Source organism: Pempheris klunzingeri, chromosome 19 (assembly GCF_042242105.1).
Source record: "Pempheris klunzingeri isolate RE-2024b chromosome 19, fPemKlu1.hap1, whole genome shotgun sequence".
Lineage (NCBI taxonomy): Eukaryota > Metazoa > Chordata > Actinopteri > Acropomatiformes > Pempheridae > Pempheris > Pempheris klunzingeri.
In genome coordinates, this window is record NC_092030.1 from 15,379,858 (window position 1) to 15,402,342 (window position 22,485).

Consider the following 22,485-nt stretch of genomic DNA (forward strand, 5'->3'; position numbering starts at 1 on the left):
TAGAAAGAGATGGGAAAGTGGTGGGCGGTCCAGGGATAAAAGAGGCCAGGAAGGATGGCCGATGCTGAAGGGTGGCTATGCATGGCTGGGCCAGGCCTTTCTTCTTTCTTTGTATCGTCTGTGTACCTGCAGTATCTGTCGGTCATGAATCCTCAGCAGGCTACTGCTCAGCTGTCTGCCTCTTAATATGAGCCTGGACAGGAAGGGTAAGCACTCAGGCACTCACAAAACGCATATGTTCCTCCATGTTCCTAAACACATATCTTTACTCTATACACGCAGACTAAAGCAACAGCCCATCACTCTCTCACCTGAGCCAACACAGCGACAGCAGCATTATCTTGTCCGGTGATTAAGTAAATGCAGCCTCTAAAGAGTAAGAAGCTACTCTCAGGCCATTAGTCAAGAAGATAACAGTCCTACACCCTGTACTGCACCACTCAGCAGTATCTGCAGTCCTCGTTGGCCCCACTCTTCTTCTCACAGCTGGAGACAGAAAGTAACCAAGCCAACAACAGAAAAAAAAAAATGTGACGCAATCTGAATTTAAAGCGGCCATTCTCAAACAAACGCGGCAGAAAGACGCGACCTTTGATGACAATGTTCACCTGATCACATGAGAATTGCATTATGTATTAATACCTGCAGTAAACAGAAGGGGAAGTGTCTTATAGAGATTTCTAGCTCCTGAACACTAATGCATTGTGATGGTGTGAGAAGAGGAATCCCACATGGGCCCGGCTTTTCACTTTGGATTTGCCAGTCCACAGTCAGCACACAGGCCTCTACTTTGGCAAGGATCCACAAGGAGGAGGTTGCACAACTTATTCTCATTCTGCCCCATCACAGTCAGTAACCCTGTTTTAGCTGCTCACGACTTGACGTCCTAAAGTATCAATCACAGAAACAAGATTTTGCCTGAAATATGTATTATTTAGGGCTGGGATGTTAACGATTGTTTTCATCAATTATTTTTTGATTGTGAAGATTGAGATAACACATGCAAGTACACAGTTGTCACGAAAACTGAGGAAAAATCAATACAGAAAGCAATCTGGTCATTCAAATCAGTCAAAATTAAAATGTATGTCCATCACTTTGAATTCCTGATTGCTCTCCGTATTTATTCATCTATTCATTTTGTGAGATATGTTGTAGCTATGGCGCTTCCTTTGTATTTCAATGTAAGTATTCTAATCGGGAACTGCATTTTTCAAGTGTACCTGCATGAAATAGCACAGATGACTTACTTTTAATGTCATAAACATTGAGATTCCCTGTGGTTTAATATTTGCCCTGATGCAGATCAATTTTTTGGGGTAAATACTTGTGTTGGTCCGACTAGTAAGTGGCCGAGCCTTTCTGTCTCATGGTTTGATGCTTTTGGCCTTTTCGCGTAAAGCGTAATGTTCTGCATTATTTCTTTGGGTTTTTTGCATTTAGTGACAGATTGTTGAATGTGTTTGCACAGATCACAGATCTGACTCTTGTGGATTGGATCACGTGTGAGGGGTTTTGAGACCCTAATCAAGTTTAAGTGCTTGTTGTTTGTTTATGTTTCTATGCACAGGAAGCTCTCCATATTCTTACGCTGCAGTGATCTTCTTAAAAGTATTGATTCATCGTTTATACAATGTCAGTAATTTGCCCATAATCAAAGGTAACTGTCCAAAAAAGTTTGTTTTGAAACAACAGTGCAAAACTCAAAGATATTCAGGAAACTGGCCTTTTTTCCTGATACATAATTGATTGATACACACAGCAGTAAATCAAAATTTTCCGTGATTATCAAAATTGCTGCAGGACAGAAATTAATTTTCTGTCTATCAGCTAATGAATTAATTGATGCCTGAATCCTTTCAGAACTGTCAATGCTGTCAAAATCTGTATTTTCATACCTGAACACAAAAAGAAAAAAAAGACTAGATTCATGAAATATATGTTAATCCTAATCCACCAGTCCCAAGAAGCTATGAAACTGCTGAGATTTGAAAGCTTTATTGTCCTTTTAGGCTCCTGTACAGACGAACTCTATGAGTTTCTATATATAGGTGCGCTAGTCTGCACACAAGCAGCTGTACTCAGAACATGTCACTAGAAACTTTATATGTGTGAGGAGCTGGGAGACATATTTATAATGTTGTTTCTACATACTGAGCACACATTACTTTACAGTTTCATCGTGCGAGGGGAGAGAATTTAGATTAAACAGTCTTCACAGATGTTTTAACTCACCTAAAAACTCACAGCACTGAGGTATCCTACCGTGTTTTAACTCTTTGTTTCAGAGGTCTATTTGCAACAAATTATACTGATACACCATTTCTATTTCATATTGATTTGTATATAAGAATGGGAATATAGCTGATTCATTCAGAGCAAGAGGAGCATTTACATTTAAGCTTAGTGTTACAAGCAGTAGGCAGTATCACTGCACGCATTCATTCAGGTGAGTCCGCAGTGCACAGAGACTGAAAAATCTCAGCATTGAAATGATGGCCACTGGTTAGAAGTATATATGGGTTAGGAAAAATCCATGGTGCTGTGGTAAAAGCTGTAAAAAGAGCTGTTTTGGCCCCGTTATGTGTGCATGACCATTAGCAAGGATGAATTGTGACAGTTATGTGGGAAATTGTATCACTGCAAATTAATTTTGGTGAAAACAGAGATGGATAATGTCTGTTCGGGTGAATAACACATGTTAGTTGGTATTGGGCTCACTTGGGCAACTCGTTGCCTCAAAGAACAAATAAAAGCGGGATGCAGAGTTGTGATGCTGAGGAAAGTCGACATTTTCACCTCCAGTCTGATGCCTCTGAGCAGTCAGCGTGCATGTGGAGGACAGAAATATTTGTTGGAGAGAGGGAGAGGAGAGGGCAGAGGAGTTCTGCCGGCGAGAATTTACAATCGGCATTACCCAGGAGGCCTGTACACATTTCTACAATATCACATCGCTCGGAGAGGAGCAGCCAGTCCGCTTGACCCCAACTCCCAGAAACAGAGGGAGGAGGAAAGACAGAGAGACACAGTGGAATAAAAAGCACAGACAGAGGGGAGACTGTCCCCCAAAGACCTCCAACTATGCAATTTTCTGTCTGGAAATGCCTGTAGTTTATCGAGAGGCCACCCATGAGGAAAATAAAATAAAAAGCTATTTACAAAACATGTGACAAGTAAATACTGTGGAATGAAAAGGCTGAGGAAAATAGTTTTTGATATTCCTACTTTTATACAAAAAAACATCAATGCAGCACATTACTGTTACAATAACAGTGGTAAACATGTACGGTAGGAATCTTTGCTTAAAAAATTACTACTGTAAGTTTCTTTCATGAAATGTCTGTTCACTTCTTATTCATAGGTAGACTCCTCAGATGAATCTGATACTAGATCAAAATAAAACACAGAGCACAAGGCCAAGCCTGTGTCCAGTCAACATGTCATTTCATTCAACATTGACACCTTCATTATTTCATTTTGTCATGACTATATATTTAGGTTTATTTATCCTATTTATCAGTTTTGAAAACACTGATTGCATTTTTTATCAATCAAGTATGCTTGTAATTAAGAGAAATACTATATTCTTCATGCTCTCTGTCCGGTTACGTTACAGCCCAGCTCACTGCGCTTACAGTTAGGCAGACAGGAAGATGGTTTTGAGACAAGTTTGAGGTTTGTAAAATTAAAAGCCTTTTAGTCAGCCTGTGTGCGTGTATTCAGTGTAGAGTGATGCAGCAGGAAAGTAACGGTGCCTTAACCAGCAACATTAGGGTTGAAGCAGAGACTCTGAGACTGACGGATCATCGACATTTAAGGGGCTGCCAGTGAAACTGCAGTGATGAGAGACTGAGAAAGGTTTATATATATTTATATAGGAACATATATAGTTAAAGAGGGGGAATTTTATTTTATTTATGTTTTTTTTCAGTTTTGCCAATTTAATTACTTTTTTCTTAATGTGGTAGACCAACAAAGTTGACTCCTGATATATTGATCTAAAACAGTTATTACATCAAGATCCATGATTTTTTTTTATAATTTTCTTCAAATATTTCACAGTAACTCAAGCTCAGATTGAACCAGGAATGTCAACAATTCATTGCAATGCTTCAACAAATTCCAAAATAACAAACAAAAGAGAAGAGTGTGTAATACTTACAACCATACCATTTAGGGACACCCAGCAGTCAGGGGGGAAGTCTTGGAGGAGAGGCACCAGATACTGGAGGCAGCCATCCCAGTGACAAAGAAGCAGCATCATCCCTATCAAATTAAATATTCTTACCACTGCACTCGCCAGGTCATAGGTCATATGGAATATCTGCCAAAGAGAAAGACAGATGGAGAGAGAGACAAAGAGACCTCGGTTAGACCTTTTTAGTATCTCCTTTGTTGTGTGAAAATGGAGACTTGAAATCTGTTCATTCATCAGATTCAGCAACAGTGTCATGAAGTGATAGAAGTCGGGCAGTCAAAGTTGGCATACTGTGGTGGTACAGATTTAGATCTGTGAGTGTCTGTGAAAACATTACATGCATTGGCACAAAAGGTTTTTAAAAAAAAAAAAAAAAAAAGGATTAAAAAGATATTTAAAACATTCACAAAAGTACAAATTCGCCTTTGAAGTAGGGGGCATGGTGTGCCTGTTTGGCCACTAAAGAATTTGGTTGCCGCCTGTGTGTGTGGGTGTGTGTTTGTGTGTGTGCATCTCACAGATGTAGAGCTACATAATTTAACGTGGCTACTCTCCAAAACAAACTGACCAGTGGAGGAAATACACATACAGAACAGAGTAGGTAATGCAGAGCAAGTGAGGTGAATGAAATACTAAATGATGAAGGAAATGCAGACCTCTGGGATAATATGCCAGTGTGTCTGTGTGTCTGTGTGTGTGCGCGCATGTTTAAATGCCATGAGCTGGGGCAAGTGTTGCTGCTGGTGTGGCTATTTAATCAGAGCAGGAAGTTTCAGAATAGAAAGTCATCAGCAGGGTGAGTAAGCATGTCTGCAATGTGAAACGGTTTCATTTACATGGGATCTGGGCGAAGAGAATTGACTCACGCCCGGTTGGCTGTGGCACTAATTCAGAGTTTCTCATTAGCATGAGATACCCATTACTTCTTTCCAGGTTAGTTATTCCATAATAATCCTCACACCGAAGCACATTTCTCCCTCTAAAAAAGTTAAATATGGAAAAAAGATTGGTGATTGCTGATTGGTGGGTTTTGCATAATAAACCTGTTCCACTTGCCAATTAGTTGAATCAAAGATAAAGGTAATTACTATCTATTTTTAAGTTGATGGCTTTCCACTCTCTGTAAACTGCCCATTCTACTTAGTAGTCACTCATTACACATAAGAGTAATGAGAATGTAACTGGGCCAACAGAAAACAAGGTAACAGAAAAAGAGGGTTAAAGTCACACAATAAGTGCATATGTGCAGTTAGAATCTATTGAAATGTTTGACTTGCTTTGTTATATTGAACATTTCTTTTATCTAATAGCATATTTTACTCTATATTCAACTCCAGGTCCAGTCTTGGTTTTGATGTTATTTATTTTTCTCCTCAGTTCTATTTTTTGCTTTCTGTGGCTTGTATACCTGAAAATTTGGAAAAACACTGACCACTTTTCACCAAATTGCAAAGGCTACTTACTTCCTCTCCTCATAGAGTGCAATCACTCCAAAAAAAGGAAGAGAGCTTGAGCATGGACTGCATGTTCATGTGCTCTGGCATAATTCTGAACCAGTTTTGCCATGCTTATGCAAAATCTGCCGTTAAAACCCCCTTAAACCCCAGGTGTTTTTAAAAGCTCTTTGAATCCCCATCTCTCCACCCCGGTCTATTGTGACTATCCCGTAACCTTTCTGCACAAAGGACAGTGTCCACGCACAGAACAGATGAGAGAACAAGAGGCTGAGCTGATGCTCAGATCCCTCTATGGTTCAACTCATCCACAGGGAGATACAGTGCACTGCCCTGACAGGCTAAAATTAGCCACTAGCTTACAGGATGTCTGTCTCAGTGCACCCAGTATCTCTTCTGCTGCCTACATCTTTATTCTTAATTTAGCAGAACTCTTTCTCTCCCTCTGTTGTGTGTGTGTGTCTTCACATTTATCATTGCTTAATGATATAAAAAGTGCAATAAGTGATAAAGGTAACAAAGAAAGGTGCGTATTACTGGTGGACTGCAATAAGACTGGAACACAGGAAGTAGCACTTTGGTCCCGCTTTGAATTGCAAATGATTCACAGCAGGCAGAAATAGAAAAAGGGTCGAATGCTTGTCTGCACTTTCCTCTTTCAACTAATGCATAATCAAAAAACACAACAAAAGGGAGTGTGAGAATGGGGGCGCGGGCTTTTGGAGGAAGCAAGTGCTGAGGTGACGTGTATGTGAAGGTTGCAGAGAGGTTTTACAAATTCCCAGGGACCATTTCACTTTGCTGGGAAGCCTCAGCGACCTTTGGGTCACGCTGAGTCACCAAGCGCGGAGAGGAAAGATGTAGAAACTCATTAACACAATTTGGGATTTGTTTGGGTTCGTATTTCAGGGGCACAAGTTTGAAAGGTCTGCTGGTGGCTACAGCTAGCCAAGAGCTAGTAGTCTATTAATAGAGTTTTTAATGATAGAGGCTCCAGGTGTAGATCACAGGATTATACAGGATAACCTTCACTGTGATGCAGGGATACATAAGGATGAATTTTAACCGTTTGAAACAGGGAGGTGTTTCAGTTGTTACCACAGTTATAATTCACTATACAAGGACAAAAACAATTTCCTCGCATAGAAATTTCACATTATTTGTCTTTCTGATGCTATTAAATAAATTAAATGCACAGTAAAGGCCCGAGGAAACAAGAAGTTAGACAGGGTGGTTAAGCAGCGAGGATGTGGAGAGAGAGAGAGTTTATAAATTCATTGTCAGAGGGAAGGGATGAAGGCTATCCAGAGGGCCCGTGTTCCCATTGTGGAGAGCAGGGTCCTACGTCATGTTCAGGATATGTGTCGTCAAGATGCTGAACAGTCCTCCGTGTCCACACCATGCAAACCACGCACACTGGATTCTCAGCAATTTTTTGTGACAGAGTGTTCATGATTTGCACTGAGACCAAAGAGAGGGAGCCAGTAGTGTATCTTGTGTTGATGATGCGGATTAAAATATAGGCCTCCCACTGTTTTGCTCAACATGCAGAGAAAATCAAAGCAGCTCTAAAAATAAAAGCAGCACAGCACTAACCACTGACCATATTTGAGTCTTTTAAAGTAATCGTTTTTTTCAACTAAATCTTCAAGTAAAAGAAACAACAATCAGACGTGAGGAAGTTACTTTGGGGTTCAATGAACTCGCAGCGCGTGACCTCTGGCCCTGGAAATACACTGAAGAATAATTTCCCTGTCATTTCTCCCCACACTAAGAAGGGCAGTGCTCCTATTACAAAACTATTCAAAAACCTCAGCAGCTAACAATTATTAATTCATAATCAATTAATCTGATAATTACTGTTTTTGATTAATTAATTGCTTGACCATCGAAAGTTCCCAGAGCCCAAGATTTGAAAGTGTCTTCAAATAGATACTCAATTTACACTGATATAAAACAGAGAACAGACAGATAATCCTGACAATTTGGAAGGTGGAACAAGCAAGTTTGCATTTTAGTTTGAAAAATGACAATTATTGAAATAGCTGCTGATTAACTCTCTGTGGATCGACTAATTGATAAATTGACTAATTGTTTCGCAACTGCTACAGGCTTGGCTCGTATAATTCCAACACATCTACCTCCTTGGTGCAGTGTTTGTCAGTTTGCATAATTGTGTGCCTGTGTTTTAGGTTGAGAGGGGTCCTGTAAAGATCTGAAACCACATGCTCACATTACAAATACAAAGGATATAAGAATAAATGTACACTCGCTAACAAAGTCCCAAATGTTGGGCACAACAAGCTGCGTGTCTACCAGAAAGATCTGATATTAATTTTGCTCTCTCTGCCTCAGTTCTCATCAACTGCATGACCACGGGAAATAGGTAGGTGACTGAGAGCCAGAAGCACCGCCAATGCTCTCGGTTGGCATTGGCAAAATATAGCCTTAGAATTAAGTGCATCAAGCTTAAATTTGACCGGGGACAGGGGCATAGGTCACCATAATCCCCTAATACAGTAAAGACAAAGAGCCAAGATGTGATGTGATAGCATCACAAGGTCACATGCTGGTTGTGTCCAGCCAGCATGGCGCTCATTTGCATTTGGCACATTCAACAGTGCAGTGCAGCAGAGTAGAGTGGATGAGGATTTGGAATTTAACCTGGGAGGTATTGTGTGTTCACAACCACCAATACACTCATATGAGCAAGATTTATAATAATGCAGGCTCCAAAACGTAAATCGATGCCCTCCAAACTGCATGGAGAATTGTTTTATCTTGACCAAATGATGCAAAAAGCACAACACCAACCAATGTGGAAGGTGTTGATTTTTGTGTTGAGTCCAAATCGTAGAAATGATCCGACAGGTGTTTTACTCAAACTTTTAAAGGGTTTAAACCACTGCAGTCTGACAGGTTGATGAAACACAGGCCAACTTTTTGAATCTGATGTCCAGAAAAAAGAGCATGCAGGAGAAGTCCTCATCATCAAGCTGTGGGCTGCGGACACGCAATTACAAAGTGTTCTTTATACATCTTCAAATTGGACATGTGTGACCTCTGTTTGAGGTTAGTGAGGATTAGCGAGGGACTAATTTGACGGGATTAAATCCACCACTGGCTATTACATTGAAGGATGACAAAACTGCTTCCAGGAAAATCTGGAATTCTCCCGCTTAACATCGTCTTGTAAATCTCCTTTTGGATCTCTCTTGCTTTTGCTTAATCACAAAATTACAGTTGAACTTGGATTTGAAAAATCATATTATCATGTAATGGGAATTCACTCGGATTTAGCAGGTCTCATGTTTTCTTCTTCCGTCTCTCCTCTTTAACATAACAAGAAAAAGTTGTTGGTCATTAAACTCTCTTGTTTATTAAAAAAAAAAAGAACGACAGAAAAGTCCTGAAAACAATTTGTGTGTCTGAGCAGATAAAGCTGAATATGGAATATGTTATATACACTTGAAATAGACTTGCTGCACCAAAGCAGTTTGCAAGAAGTAATTACAATTCACATGACTATGAATACTTTGTCATGCCCTGTGTGTAATCATGTTGATATATGTATAGTTCAGCAATAAATAAACATAAGTAGAGTTGGCAGGATTTCAGTGCTTCAGGCATCATAATATATACTCCGAAAACCTAATCAGTCTGCAAATCTGTCTATTATACAGACAAGAACAGACTGGACTACATAAGACGAGGAGAGAAGACAGAAAATCTATTCAGCAATGTTGCACCCGTTCTTTCCAAGCCGTGCTAAAGCTGTGTGCACAAACGTTGTTTCTCTGCATAAAAAGCTGTGGATCTTCAGCCCCGCGCAGTACATTTAGGTAATGAGGCCCAACAGTAATTTGTGGCCAGAGACTTAATTAAAAGGCAGGTGGTGATCAATGGGATCTTTAAGCAGGAAGAAAACAAGTAGTGATCTATTAATATAACAGGGAACACTTTAAAGAAGAGGTCATTATCTCTTCACTGCATGCACTCCTGCCTTACATGTAAATAAATGTGGGGTGAAAACTACAATATTTCCCTTTAAAACGTAGTGAGGTGGAGGTGCAACGTAGAAGGAAAAGAACATGTTATATAAGTATAAGTACCAAAAAAGTGTAAGTGCTGTATTTGAGGAAATGTACTCAGTTACTTTCCACCGTTGCATTTCACTGATCTTTTAACTATCAGCGACTAAAGACAAAAGGTAGTAAGAAATAACCTTGTTAAGTCTCTGTTATTCTTCCAGATTTTGACGTAGTTGTCCTAAATAAACAACTTTTTTTTTTTAACATGCCGCTCATCCCACACAAATCCCTTCCATCCTCTGTGCCACTCATTCTCGTTTATTTGGTTACCTGACTGTTAACTGACTCATCTCAGCAGCTAACCTTTAATGAAAAAAAATGAGATGCACTCTAATTCTTCTTGACAATAAAATTTTTGCATCACTGCACTCACTGCCACTAGTGAGCCACAAAGAGTAGAATTGTAGTAATAACCACACATTACAGCTAAAACTCTCACAATGAAGTATTTCTCTCTTGTTTTTTTTTTTTTTTTTTTATCTTGAGCAGTTACTGTAATATAAATCCTGCAACATATCAAATCTACAAATGTTTGAATGTAGTCAGGGTTCCACAGTAGATGCATATTCTCAATCAACACTAAAGACTCCAATATCACAGATTGACATGGAAGTGTTTGACTGTCGACGTGATGTTGTAGAGGATGTGGTGATACTTTCTTTACTGGTTTAGTCTGTACCAGTTGTCAATCAGTGAATTCATTTAACTGGAAAAATCATCCCTTGGTAATGCGTCAATCACCAGTTAGAATAAAGACTTTTTCTGCCCAGTAGCTCCTTCCTGTGGGAGTTCATCCGCTCTGTTTTCCATCATTTTCTGTGTCCGTCAGCAGTATTCTCCTGTTCTTCCACTAAGCACATCACACTGTACTGCGAGCGTAGCTGCCTTGCCCGCTGTCTCACCCGCTCTGCGTCTATTTTGGTCGTGTGAGCGTGATAACCTCAACACTACTGTTCTGCCTTAATCTGTGCTCAGCCATTCAGAGCTGCATTGGCAGAGGCAGCATCCTCTGGGGCACAAGCTCACCCAGCCACAGGGGGTCACATTTATGATGTTTTCTGCATTAAATTCATTGGTGGATTGTGCGAGGATACTGTGTTGTTATGACTTTAGGACCGTAAACATTAATCTATAATCTGTAATTCTCTATTTAAACATTGTGACCCACAGCCTTCTGTTTGATTGTAGTATTGTCCCCAATTGGACATTATTCTGGGAGGCTGTAAGGATTAATTTATACAGTTAATGTATACATTTCATTTATGCACATCATTTTAGAAATTTCCTTCATGGCCTAGAAATGTCTACTGTATGAGGGGAAAGTCTCAGTACATCAGAGGAACAAGTAAATGTATTTATGGACGAGGAGGATGTTTTATGTTCTATTGATTTGTACCTGTAACCTGAGCAGCGGTAACAAAATAACAACATCAGCTCAGCCCCAAGAAAACATGTGCACATGACTGACATCTCCAAAAACAAGCTGCACTTATGGTTCAGACCTGCACATTGATAACTCATCTGTACAACGAGAAAATTGCTGGGAAAACAAATGAATACGGTACGTGTGGACATATTGTTCAAAAGCATGCCAGAAGGCTCAAAAACAACTGTTTTCCCACATGACCCATTTTCCCTGCAATTGTCTGGTTATGCAAGTCTGTTTGAGCACGACAGTTTGACAACATCATTCCGGGAATTAAATCAGTGTCCTCAGTCAGTCAGTCTATGATGGATGGAAGGAACACAAAGAGCTGAGAGATAACATTGAGTTAACAGATGCATGAGACATCGATCCAAGGCACTTCTGCCTGCTATCATAAAACAGAAACAGATTAATTCTGTAAAATATCTAGAAAGATTCACAGTGAGATCGTAATTATGTTTGATTTTAGTTAGCATTATTCATGTGCACTCACGTAGATATGACAAGATAAGCCTCTTACTTCTAGAAACTATGAAATATGAGCCTGCACTACATTTTATTTGTATTTTGAGTTAATATTACAATCACACCTTAGTGTAAAATAATTGCAATAATAATAATAATGGCCACTTGGGGGCAGCGGAAACAAGTTGACACGGCATTGACATATCACCTTCTAAGTTGATGTTAGAAACAGTTGATTATTTACACGTACAGCATATATGGTGCAACACCAGTATTCATTTGGAGCTGTGTTTCTGGCCACCTGGCAAATATAAATGCAATATTCATTTTTCTCTCAACTGTTTTTGGTGTCTACCATATCCCACGGGAAATACATGCAGCTGCCTGCTGCAGGCTAAACCGACACTATGAGAGCGGCGAGGGGGAACCAGAAACAGTAAAGTTGCTGGCAGGACAGCTAAACAATGAGCTGAGCTCTATAAAGCTAAGGGGAGCTGCAAATTCAGGTGATAATTCTCTGCAAAGAAAAATATATTTAAATATATTTCCCAAAAATGTTGAATTACCCATTTAATGTTAAATATGATTTCTCCAAACTTTCAAGTCACTAAGTGTTTCTGAGTTGTCTTACAACTTCATATTTCATTTTGAACTTTGTGGAAGTCAAGTAGGAAAATTAGAAATTTTGAACATCTTGTGAGCATTTTTTAATTTGATTTTTAACCATGCTTAATTTACAGATGCGGTTTGTGCATGTGTCATGGGGGAGTGAAAGACATAAGAAGGGTGGGTGTTGTAACCTGGGTTGTGATTGTGCTAAGAAGGCAGTCAGGGAAGATTAGTACCCATGTGAGAGCAGGACGGATTTGAATGGATTGCACAGGGTGACCTGCTGTGCTCATGTAACATCAGCTAGCTGGACCCTTCCTACCACATTTAACAGCAGGGACACACCTTTCCCACCGCGGGTGGGTGCAGAAGGCCTCAAATATCAATTTATGCTGTTGCTATTTATTTTTCCTCGTAATCTGATATGGAAAAAGTTACATACTGTAAAATATTGTTATATTATATTATATTGTAATATAAACAGCAAAGCTTTAAGTGCTATAAAACAATACAATAGTACTGTAAATACCATGGGGAGTGTGATATTATAATCAGACATAGAACCCAGAGTGGAGCAACAACATTATCTAGTCTCACATACCTGTGACTCTGTTAGCTGTAGCATCATGAGTAACTACTCTTGATATGCTACATAATCTAATCTGTGCTGTAGTCTCAAACGGACATCCATACTAACACTTCCCTGTGGTGTAATAATAGCTCATTGCAATAGCAATGCTCCGATAGCAGACAATATGAATTGTTGTGTTTAGATTGATATTAACAGCAAGGCTTTAGAAGATGAGCACAGCCGTCGTCATGACAGATGGTTGAAGGGTGCTTCGGTAAATCCATCTACTACAACGTTAACTCTTGGGAAGGGAAAGTAGAGGGAGCCTAAATGCTTCAGTAGTTACTAATTAATTATTTTGCACAAGACATCATTACAGGATGTCTGCCATGAGTGGTGTTACCCCCCTCTAAGTAACAAAGGGATCATGAGGTGCCTCATAGAGAATCAGTCAGTCAAGTATGGAGAGTCTGTAGCGCACAGATCACAAGAGCTTTTCTCAACTACCAGGGATCACCAAGGGTGACCCCCGCACATACCCCCGACATACCTCCTACACACACACACACACACTCACACACACACAGCAACCACTAACAACAACAGCCCAGTGAACAAAAATAACTGAGATTAGCCTAATCTCCACACTTATCACTTGAGCTCCCTCCCAAGACTATATCTGTCATCTGTCTGCATACTGTACAGTGCACACCACGCAGAGGGAAACTCGTGCTCACAGGGGGATATCCCACGGGGACAGACAGAAGATCAAAGCTGGCTGTTTTCTTACTCTGGAGGGGGTTAATAAAAATCAAGGGAAGAAAATGTCGCCGCCAAATATCAAAATACGACACGAGTCGAAAAGCAAAAATATGCTGAGAATAAGCAGCAGATGTTGATTTTGTTTGACTGCTGTGGAGCTGCCGAAACACTTACACCCCCGGCTTAATAACAGAAGATGGCACTGGTTTGAGGGCACTGCATGTATCATTTACTATGATTCAGTCCTGTGTGTAGCATAAAACCTGATTCCATTTGTCTTTCAGAAAATATTTATTATTCATTTTTTCTATTCATAAGACTTTGCCTCCTAGAGACAAAAAAAACCCCCAAACTATTCCTATTCCTTTTTCTCAGTCTGCCTCTCGGTGTCACTGCCTTTCTGTCTCGCTGTCTTTACTGTGCAGACATGTCTGTTTATATCTTACATCAAATAAAAGGGCCCAACTGACACACACACACACACACACACACACACACACACACACACACACACACAGACTGACGGTGACAGTACGAGATGAAAAGACCAAGACAGAGAGAGAGAAAGAGAAGCAGAGGTTTCCCGGTGGAGGAGTAACATTTTAAATGTCATACACCAGCTTACAGTGACAGTAGGATACAAAGTGACCTGTAAAGCCAGCATTTACTCGTGTATAGGCTGACATACTGGGAACCTAAGCTTGATGAATTTTTTTTTTAACTTACACATGTACTTTAATTGACTTAGTTACCTCAGCAGTATTAGTTTGTCACAGATGGAGCATTAACAGCATCTCTTAAATCTCTAGGCCTCGGTTTTGTAATGTAGCAACAAAAGCAGAGTTTAGACATGTTTTTTCTAAAGTATCTATGTAACAGTGAAATTAATTAAGTCAAATGAACAGTTTAAACATATAGTTGTCTCTTTTACAGCAATAGACCTGTACATGTGACAAATAGCTTCACAGTTAGGTGGTTTACTCACTTAAAAACTCCTTTTCATGAAATAAGAAAACCAGCCTTGTTTTAAGCTTTGATTGATTATTTATTTATCTAACTATTTATTCATGTATGTATTTGAATCGGTGGGTTTAAGTGATGATAATTTAGCAAACCATAAAGCTCTTTAGTTGATCCGTACATAAAATTGCCCAATATGGAAATACATGTTAGACTGGACATACTGATGTGGTTATTTTTTGCTTTTTTGTTCTAAGCTTGAAACATATGGGTGCTGACAGTCAAGCCTATTTTTACCCTATATTTCCTCTCACTCGAATGCTTTCCAGCCTCCCTCTGCCTCTTCCTGTTCGATCTATTAATGGGGGATATGTAGAAGAGACACTTTGATCATTTTACGTTTATGTGTGGCATAAAAAAAACATTTGATGTACCACCATAGTCAATCTAATAACCGTATGTTTATGTGTGTAAAACTAGGTTCTTCATTCTTCAGTCCCTGATCCAACAGGCCACATAAATAAAGTGTAGAATTGGTGTGTTGAAAGCCGTGCTTTTCTCTCCCCTTTAACACTGTGAGTCTGACAATTAACTCTGTACTTCTAACCATATGGGCAAGCAATTAACACTCTCTACCGCAGTTAACAAGACCAACTAGCAACAGAAGGAGCACTGAGTGACTTGGCAAGGGAAAATGGGTTAAATCTACAGGGGACGAGGAGGAAAACTCTATCTTTTAGGCAGTGGAGTCTGGGATTTTCCACCCCTTGGGCCAAGCGTGAGCTTCCCTCAGTGAGCTGTGCAAGAACACGATTCAAGGCACATTATGTTCATCGTCAGACAGCCGTGTCTTAAAACAGAGAGGACAAGAGCTCAGACAGCATGAGAGGGAAGAAGCATTGTCCTTCATTTTTGTCTGCTTGACAAAATTGGACTGGAGGAGTCCATTAGGCTGCTGTGTGTGACTTTACTTGCTTATTTGTGCGTGGGTGTGTATGTGTGCGTGAGTGTTTGTGTGGCAGGGTGAGCAGAGAGAAATGGACAGGAGAGGAGAGAGAGGTTTGTTTGAGCGAAGATTAATTAGAAGAAAGGCAACTCTGCATTTTACATGACTTAATATATTAAATAAAGCAAAATCTGAAGCTGTGTTTAACTGTGGTAACATAAGGCTTAAAAAGCACAAGCATTTCTTAAATTTTCAGAATATTCGCAAAATAACATATTCTTGCCTGGTGTTTTTAACAGTGATGCTTGTGAGTGCTGCTATGACACCGTCGGTGCCCCTTAGTTAAACAGGGAAAGATCCCCCTCCTCACAACATGTCAAATGTGTGACAGGCAGATTGTCACACATAAAGGCACGTGACAGAGCTCTTTAGCCCCCCGCAGGCTGTAACTCCCACACTGAAGACAACAAAGGTCTGCTTCACCTCCAACAGTCTGCCTGGTTATGCTCTGCAGTGCTAAATACAGGGTGGGCTCGCAAATCTGTGAATATGACCACCAAAATACTACAATACTCAGCTGGATACTCAAGCAGCAAAACAAAGGGTATTATACCATAACATATTATTCAAAGTAGAATCCAATCTGATCTGGATATGAAATAAAGGCATTCACAAGCTATCTTGTCAGAAAGTCAAATCTGAATAAAAAGATGCAAAACATGGTTGTTGTTGACATAAGAATGCTAATTTGTTAGCTTTCTCCATAAAAAGGGCTGCTGTTTTAAAGACTTGCTCAACCAAATGGGAACACTGATGAAAAATGCAAGAGTGAAGAAGAGGGAACAGCGAATTCACTGTTCCGTGGCCAAGTCTGTAGTAGCACTGGACAGCAAATCCACTTCTACTTGTGCTTTAGTGACAAATGTAATGTGTTTGTCCTGTTAGGTAGTTCACTAGTATCCACACAGCACTTGAAATATGCATCTTACCTTTTATTTAACAAGCACTTCATTTACTAAAAGTCAGCAAACTTTGCAGTAAGCAACTAGCCACAGTCCACCTGTGTCTGCAAAAACAAACATTTTATATATATGGCATCTATTACTCCTAAAGTCATGATAATCTTTATTTATAGATAGATTTGTAATATGCAGTGATTCAACATCACTTGGAATGGTGGAGAAGCACGAGAGCAGAAACAGGTAACCCAGACAGAGCACCTGCTCCAGCAGAAGATCAGCTTAGAGCTGCATGGAGGATGATTGATGTCTCCCTAGGCTCCCACATAACTATATCCAAATCCACACTAGTAAGGGCTCATCAAAATATCATGGTGTAATCACTATTGTGCGTCAGAGATTAAGTTTATTACATCTGCAATTTTTGCATCTTCCTATTAAAGGTGGAAAAACTCCACTCAGTCATCACCAGTAAACTTAAACACAGTAAATAAGACATAAGCTCCACCTCAGAAAGCAAACTGTGCTTCCAGGGCTCTGTTTGATAAAAGACATGCATGTCTCCAGGCACAGAAAACTGTCCGTCAATGTCCTCAACATACCTTCAAGTGAAACCAGACATTTGTGTGCTTTGCAAAACAATGTCCACTGTCCCAAGTCCTTCTTGTTGGGACGTTAAATATAAACATCCAGCTGTGCAGCCTTGGCTCCGTGTGCTTTGAGTAGCAAATACAGAATCTGGGCTAAACAGCACCTGTTCCAAAGTTAAAACATGTCCGGGGTTGTACAACTTTCCTAGCAGCCTCATCTCACACACTTACTGTAAATCTCCACCAGCAGTGTTTTTCTTTTTAAGGAATGTTGAATTGGAAAAAAATTATTTAATTCATTTGTGTTTGATTGTTTCTTATCAGATTTGATGTCACATGTTGTTTTTGTCACTATTGTCATTATTTGACTTTGCTGCAGTGAAGCCATGAATGAAATGATATTAACTACGTATCGGACTGTGAAAATACAGTATATTTTAGGACTGAAAACTATTGGTTGTGCTGCTAAGCTGCCATATGCCACCTCTAGGGTATGAAACATATCCACATGCACACACGCAAACGCATAGGCATGACACATTCCCACAACAATCCTCAGCCTCACACATCACATCAGATCAAATCACGTCATATAACAGGAAACAGTTGTATACAGTCATCAGCCAACAGCTCGGCTCCAACACAGATCTTTGACAGAGGAAAGTCCTGCAGACGGTCACATCCCTGCTCCTCAACACTGTATGTACGTGTGTCCTGCATGGTAATGAGGCCAGGCTCCTTTTAATTATCCCTCCATAAATGGCATTTACTGTTCTCTGTGATAAATGTATTGTATACTTTCTCTATAGATTCATGTTGTCTTTGTTAAGGGTAGCGCTGCAGTCACAGTGATAAATTGCATGTAATTGCAGCTTTAAAGAGTAGAGGAAGACTGCATGTACTGAAATGCACACAGACAAAAAAACACTATCAGGTCACATTTAAAAACCTTTGTCCTTACTTCATTTACAAGGTGTAATTACAGAGAGTTGTAGGGTCAACACAATAGAAAATCAATCAGGAAACACAGTACAAAAATCACTGTGATACACATGAAGATAAAATGTAACACAAACTACCGTCCCCCTTTTGTTTCTTGTCTTTCCATCTGTCTCTCCTGCTCTCTCTTTCAACCTCACGCGTGATTCAGCACTTGATGATTCAGCACACCCTCTGTGTGTGTGTGTGCTTATGCACCTGTGTCACTGCATGAGACCTGGGTGGTGGCCTCAAGGCACAGAGGACTTGGCATAGCCTATTGTCAGGCAGGCGAATCAAGTCCACAGGACTCTATAAACCAAAGCTGGCTAATCTCCTTTGACACCGCCAAACTATCTGTTGCTGAGGTGGCAAATTACAGCATACAGTGGCTTCATCATGATCTCCCTTTTTCACCTTACGATGCCTGTGCCTTCCACTCCCTTTATTGTATTCATCAGTGGGAATGGGATATATTCATTTTTAGCAACAATGATACTGAAACAATAGGCTAATAAAAAGCAAATTAATCATCAGCCATAGCTGCTGATGTCATTGCCTAAGTCATTTATAATTTATGTTTTAAAGTTTGGTTTAGTTTTTGTCGGTTCGTGAAAAAAGTAAATTAGAGACATCACTTTAGGCTGTGAGAAATTGCAATGGGTGTCTGTCAAAGAAATAATGTAAACACAGTAAATAATTGTTAGTTGCAGCCCTACTTTTAATCGTCCCTTTTTTCTGTTTTCCTTAAATATATCGAATTTTGTAACTATACTCACATTATAAGCAGTGCATACAACAGATGAGGAAAGGCTATTTTTCTAACAATGTATATCAAGAAACTGAAATTCTGCCCTGGCTTTAATGCAGCATGACAATTAAACTACGCTGTGAAAAGGTGCAGACAAACCCTCACACCTTCCACTGTCAATCTGTTGACATTCTGTGTCTAAGGATGTAGGAGTTGAGAAACAGGTCTGCTGTCACACAATAGTATGGGGTAATTTCAGTGGAGACCAAATTTAGCCAGTGTGATGTAGTTAAAGTCTCCTCTGCTGCTCCCACGCAGTGAACTAGATACCCAGGTCAGTTGGCTCACATTTTCCCCCTTTCAGATCAATTTACCGACTCGGCTGTGAATCAACCGAGCACCTTTGCTTAGGACAAGGTATCCCTGCAGACACTATAATTAAACAGATCACTTGCATCATGCCCTGCAGCAGGCTGTAGCCGATACTACCTCTATCTCTTGTAAAAAAAAAAAAAAAAAAATAGGCAGCTTCTGAAAAGACAAATCACCAACTAGTATCTTTTCCAGGCAGCTGTTTTTACAGTGAATTAATAGAACAATCTGATCTTGAGAGGTGACTGTCCCGTCAATGATCCCAGAAACAGGTCGTACTCTTGCATGTCAAATCTATGTTGCTGACAAAGTGGAACTGCACAAAGGGTCTAACATAGCTGCCGCTTCCTACAGGCAGCTGCTAAGTGCCTCACACACATTCACTTCATTTTCCTAGGAACATTTTATTTGCATGCCAGAGAATATAAAATATAGACATCACTGATTGGAGGAAGGCCCCACCCCACATCAAGAACGTATACTGAGCACCTGATCGGCAGAGACCACTGAAAAATGATGCTTCAGGCATATTTGTAGCACAAACCCAACTTTGGTGATGACACAATAGCAGGAGATGATGACACTGTTGCATCAGCAGGAGCCCCAAGTAGAAGCATAAAAAAAGATATTGGACTATACTGTAAGTTTTATCAATGAAGTGATGGCACTTTTGGGTAGGAATAAAACTAGTGAAAATCATTATGTAACCAACCACAATGCATTTGCACAGTATCAAGTTAACTATGCAACATGACCAGACAATATGTATTTTCCTACATTTTAATATCTGTGTAGGAGGAAAAACGGCCCAAAATATATATTCACTATATTATGATGCATTTAGTTGTAGTAATTGTGGTTCAGCAGAATTTGTACCGTTTAACACACACACACACACACACACACCATTAAATGCAAATTAAATGAACAATTTCACTGCTGTACTTTTTTTAAATAAAAAAAATTCTGTTGTTTTCTTATTTTGCCTTTTCCACCCCAGTGGAATCCGTGGTCCATGCATTGTGCCTTGTATAGACAATAGAACAGTAACAGAAATAGTGGCAGTTTTCTGTGTCTAAAGTGTTACCAGAAAATATCTAAAAAGTTTTAGTCTGAAGCTGAGATGTGTCCCTTTTTAGTATTTAGAGGTTTATTGATGATTCTTAATTCTCACTTATCCTCAACAAGTGACAGTACTAGATTATGAAATAGTAGCAAATAAAATGCAACACGACAAAAATCAGGTTGATTTGTGAGTGATTGCTGGAGCAAAAGACAGATTCTGCCTGAGGCCTCAGAAAGGGTACAGCCTCCCCTGGGGGCTGGTATGCTGCCACAAGCCCAACCTGAGCCCTTGTGCTTGAGCTGGGATCTGGCGGGAGGCCTGGTGGCTGTGATGAGCCAGATGTGGCACTGGGAGCTGTGGGGATTCTCTACAGCAGTTTAAAAATGTTATCCTTTAGTCTGCTTTTGTATTTTTTATTAAATACAAAATCAACAGTCTGGATGGGGTGGTATCTAAATCTACTCTTAGTAATATAAATGATGTGGATCTCTCTTACATTAGCACATGTCCAAATGTAAGAGCAGAAGTTGGAGGAAAAAACTGCCAGTCGTGACTGTAAGGTCATTGGGATAATTAGTTCTGTATCTGAGAGGACATGAAATAATAAGGAAAACATAAGGGAAGCAGGTTTGGAAATGAATAGGAGCAGGGGGCAAAAATGCCCTTGAAAGATCTAAAAATGCCTGTGAAATTAAAGATGAAAGGGCAAAAAATGCCCCCGATAACTGTTCTCATTATTTCATTGAATTATTAAATACTCAGCCATTAAATATGATTCCCCTGTGGGCCACCATAGGTGAGTGGTAGGAACCTATGACTCTGGATTTTTTTTTTCAGTTCCCTCTGGAAGGGCCATCATATAGAACAACATTAGCATTAATTTTGAGTGTCTAATATACTTTCTTTATGCTCAGGGTAGAACACAGGTCTTTAAGTCATGTTACTCATACTGCACAGCAGTACTGTGCAGTATGCATGTGACTCCGTGGGCTACATGTATATGCTGCCCCATGTGACATATGTGAGTGAAAATAGATGAAGATAACAACATAAAAAATACCACGCGCAAGCTTTGATGCTGGCAGTAATACTGTGTGAAAATGACCTCGGTTAAGTGGAACAGCGAGTAGCAAGAGGTGACTTTAGTGTCAAAGAAGAACAGCACGTTGGCCGTCTGGACCTATTTTGGTTTAGGTGTTCGACAGAATCACGTATTGTGCAAAGTGCCTTGCTACCGTAGCTATAACACAAGGCAATCCTTCAGACTGGGCGAGAGGGGGTGGCGGATAATTCATTTATATGTTAAATCAATATTTTCATATGCTACCATTGTCCTTTTTTATATTCCTCCATTTTAGTTTGTGTGGTTTGCTACTGCAACTGACTGGCAATCAGTAAGATCAGTTTTTATTTTACGTATATTAATGTTCACACTAGGCTTGATTCTCTGCAGGGCTTTGTTGGCTGTATTTTCAGATTTTATTAAAAAGACGCAATGATTATATAACATGTTTACAAGGCATGAAGTGATCAATATTCTATGTGATTGAAGCTAAATAAAGACATGAAATTCACATTAATTCATGCATCAGTTCATCTCATTTCATCACAACACGTAGGCCTGGCCTACATAAAAGAGCAGTATATATGTATACAGTGTTGTGTTGCTCAGACTATAGAATGATCTACTGCTTGCGTATAGTGACAAATACAGAAGATGATGAACTTTAAAAGAAAATTGCATACTGAGTCGTGATTACAAGACTCTAGATAATCACAATTAGATTATTTTCCACCGCTTAGATACTTTGAGATGTGAGAACAGTGTACCAGTCTCTATTTGGCTAGTGCTTATTTAAATTGTAGTGTTTTAGTAGGCAATAGTGTACTGCATGACCTTCATGCTGTATGCTGCAATTTAGCTGAGCACCCCACATTGCAATAATTATGTGTGAGCGAACAAATGAATGAACGGTCGAATAAGCACAGATACAAATAGTAGCATCCTGTAACATGAACACTAAGTAAGCTGGGATCAGATTGTGTACAACCAAAAATGACAAATTCCATTACAGGTCATCTTAAAATCTAGTAAAGGTAATATTGATTCTTATTCATATTATTGCATCAAATATAATAAGACGCATCAGTTCCTTTGGAGACGCTAATACTGTAGCCGGTCACATTGTTTACTTGGACCACAATACCCTGCAGCCACTTCTCCGCAGTACTGTGTGTAAGAGGCTCCTGTTTGAACACAAGCAAAACTGAGAAAACTGACACATGA

General features: G+C 39.7%; 1 protein-coding gene across 1 annotated transcript in view; it reads right to left on the reverse strand.

The window, feature by feature from the left end:
* Positions 1 to 22,485, reverse strand: part of LOC139218900 (potassium/sodium hyperpolarization-activated cyclic nucleotide-gated channel 1) — a 64,271-nt gene that overhangs the window by 32,452 nt on the left and 9,334 nt on the right. Inside the window, exon 3 of the mRNA XM_070850643.1 lies at positions 4,163 to 4,324. Coding sequence (XP_070706744.1) covers positions 4,163 to 4,324 — 162 coding nt within the window. The remainder of the gene's footprint in view (positions 1 to 4,162; positions 4,325 to 22,485) is intronic.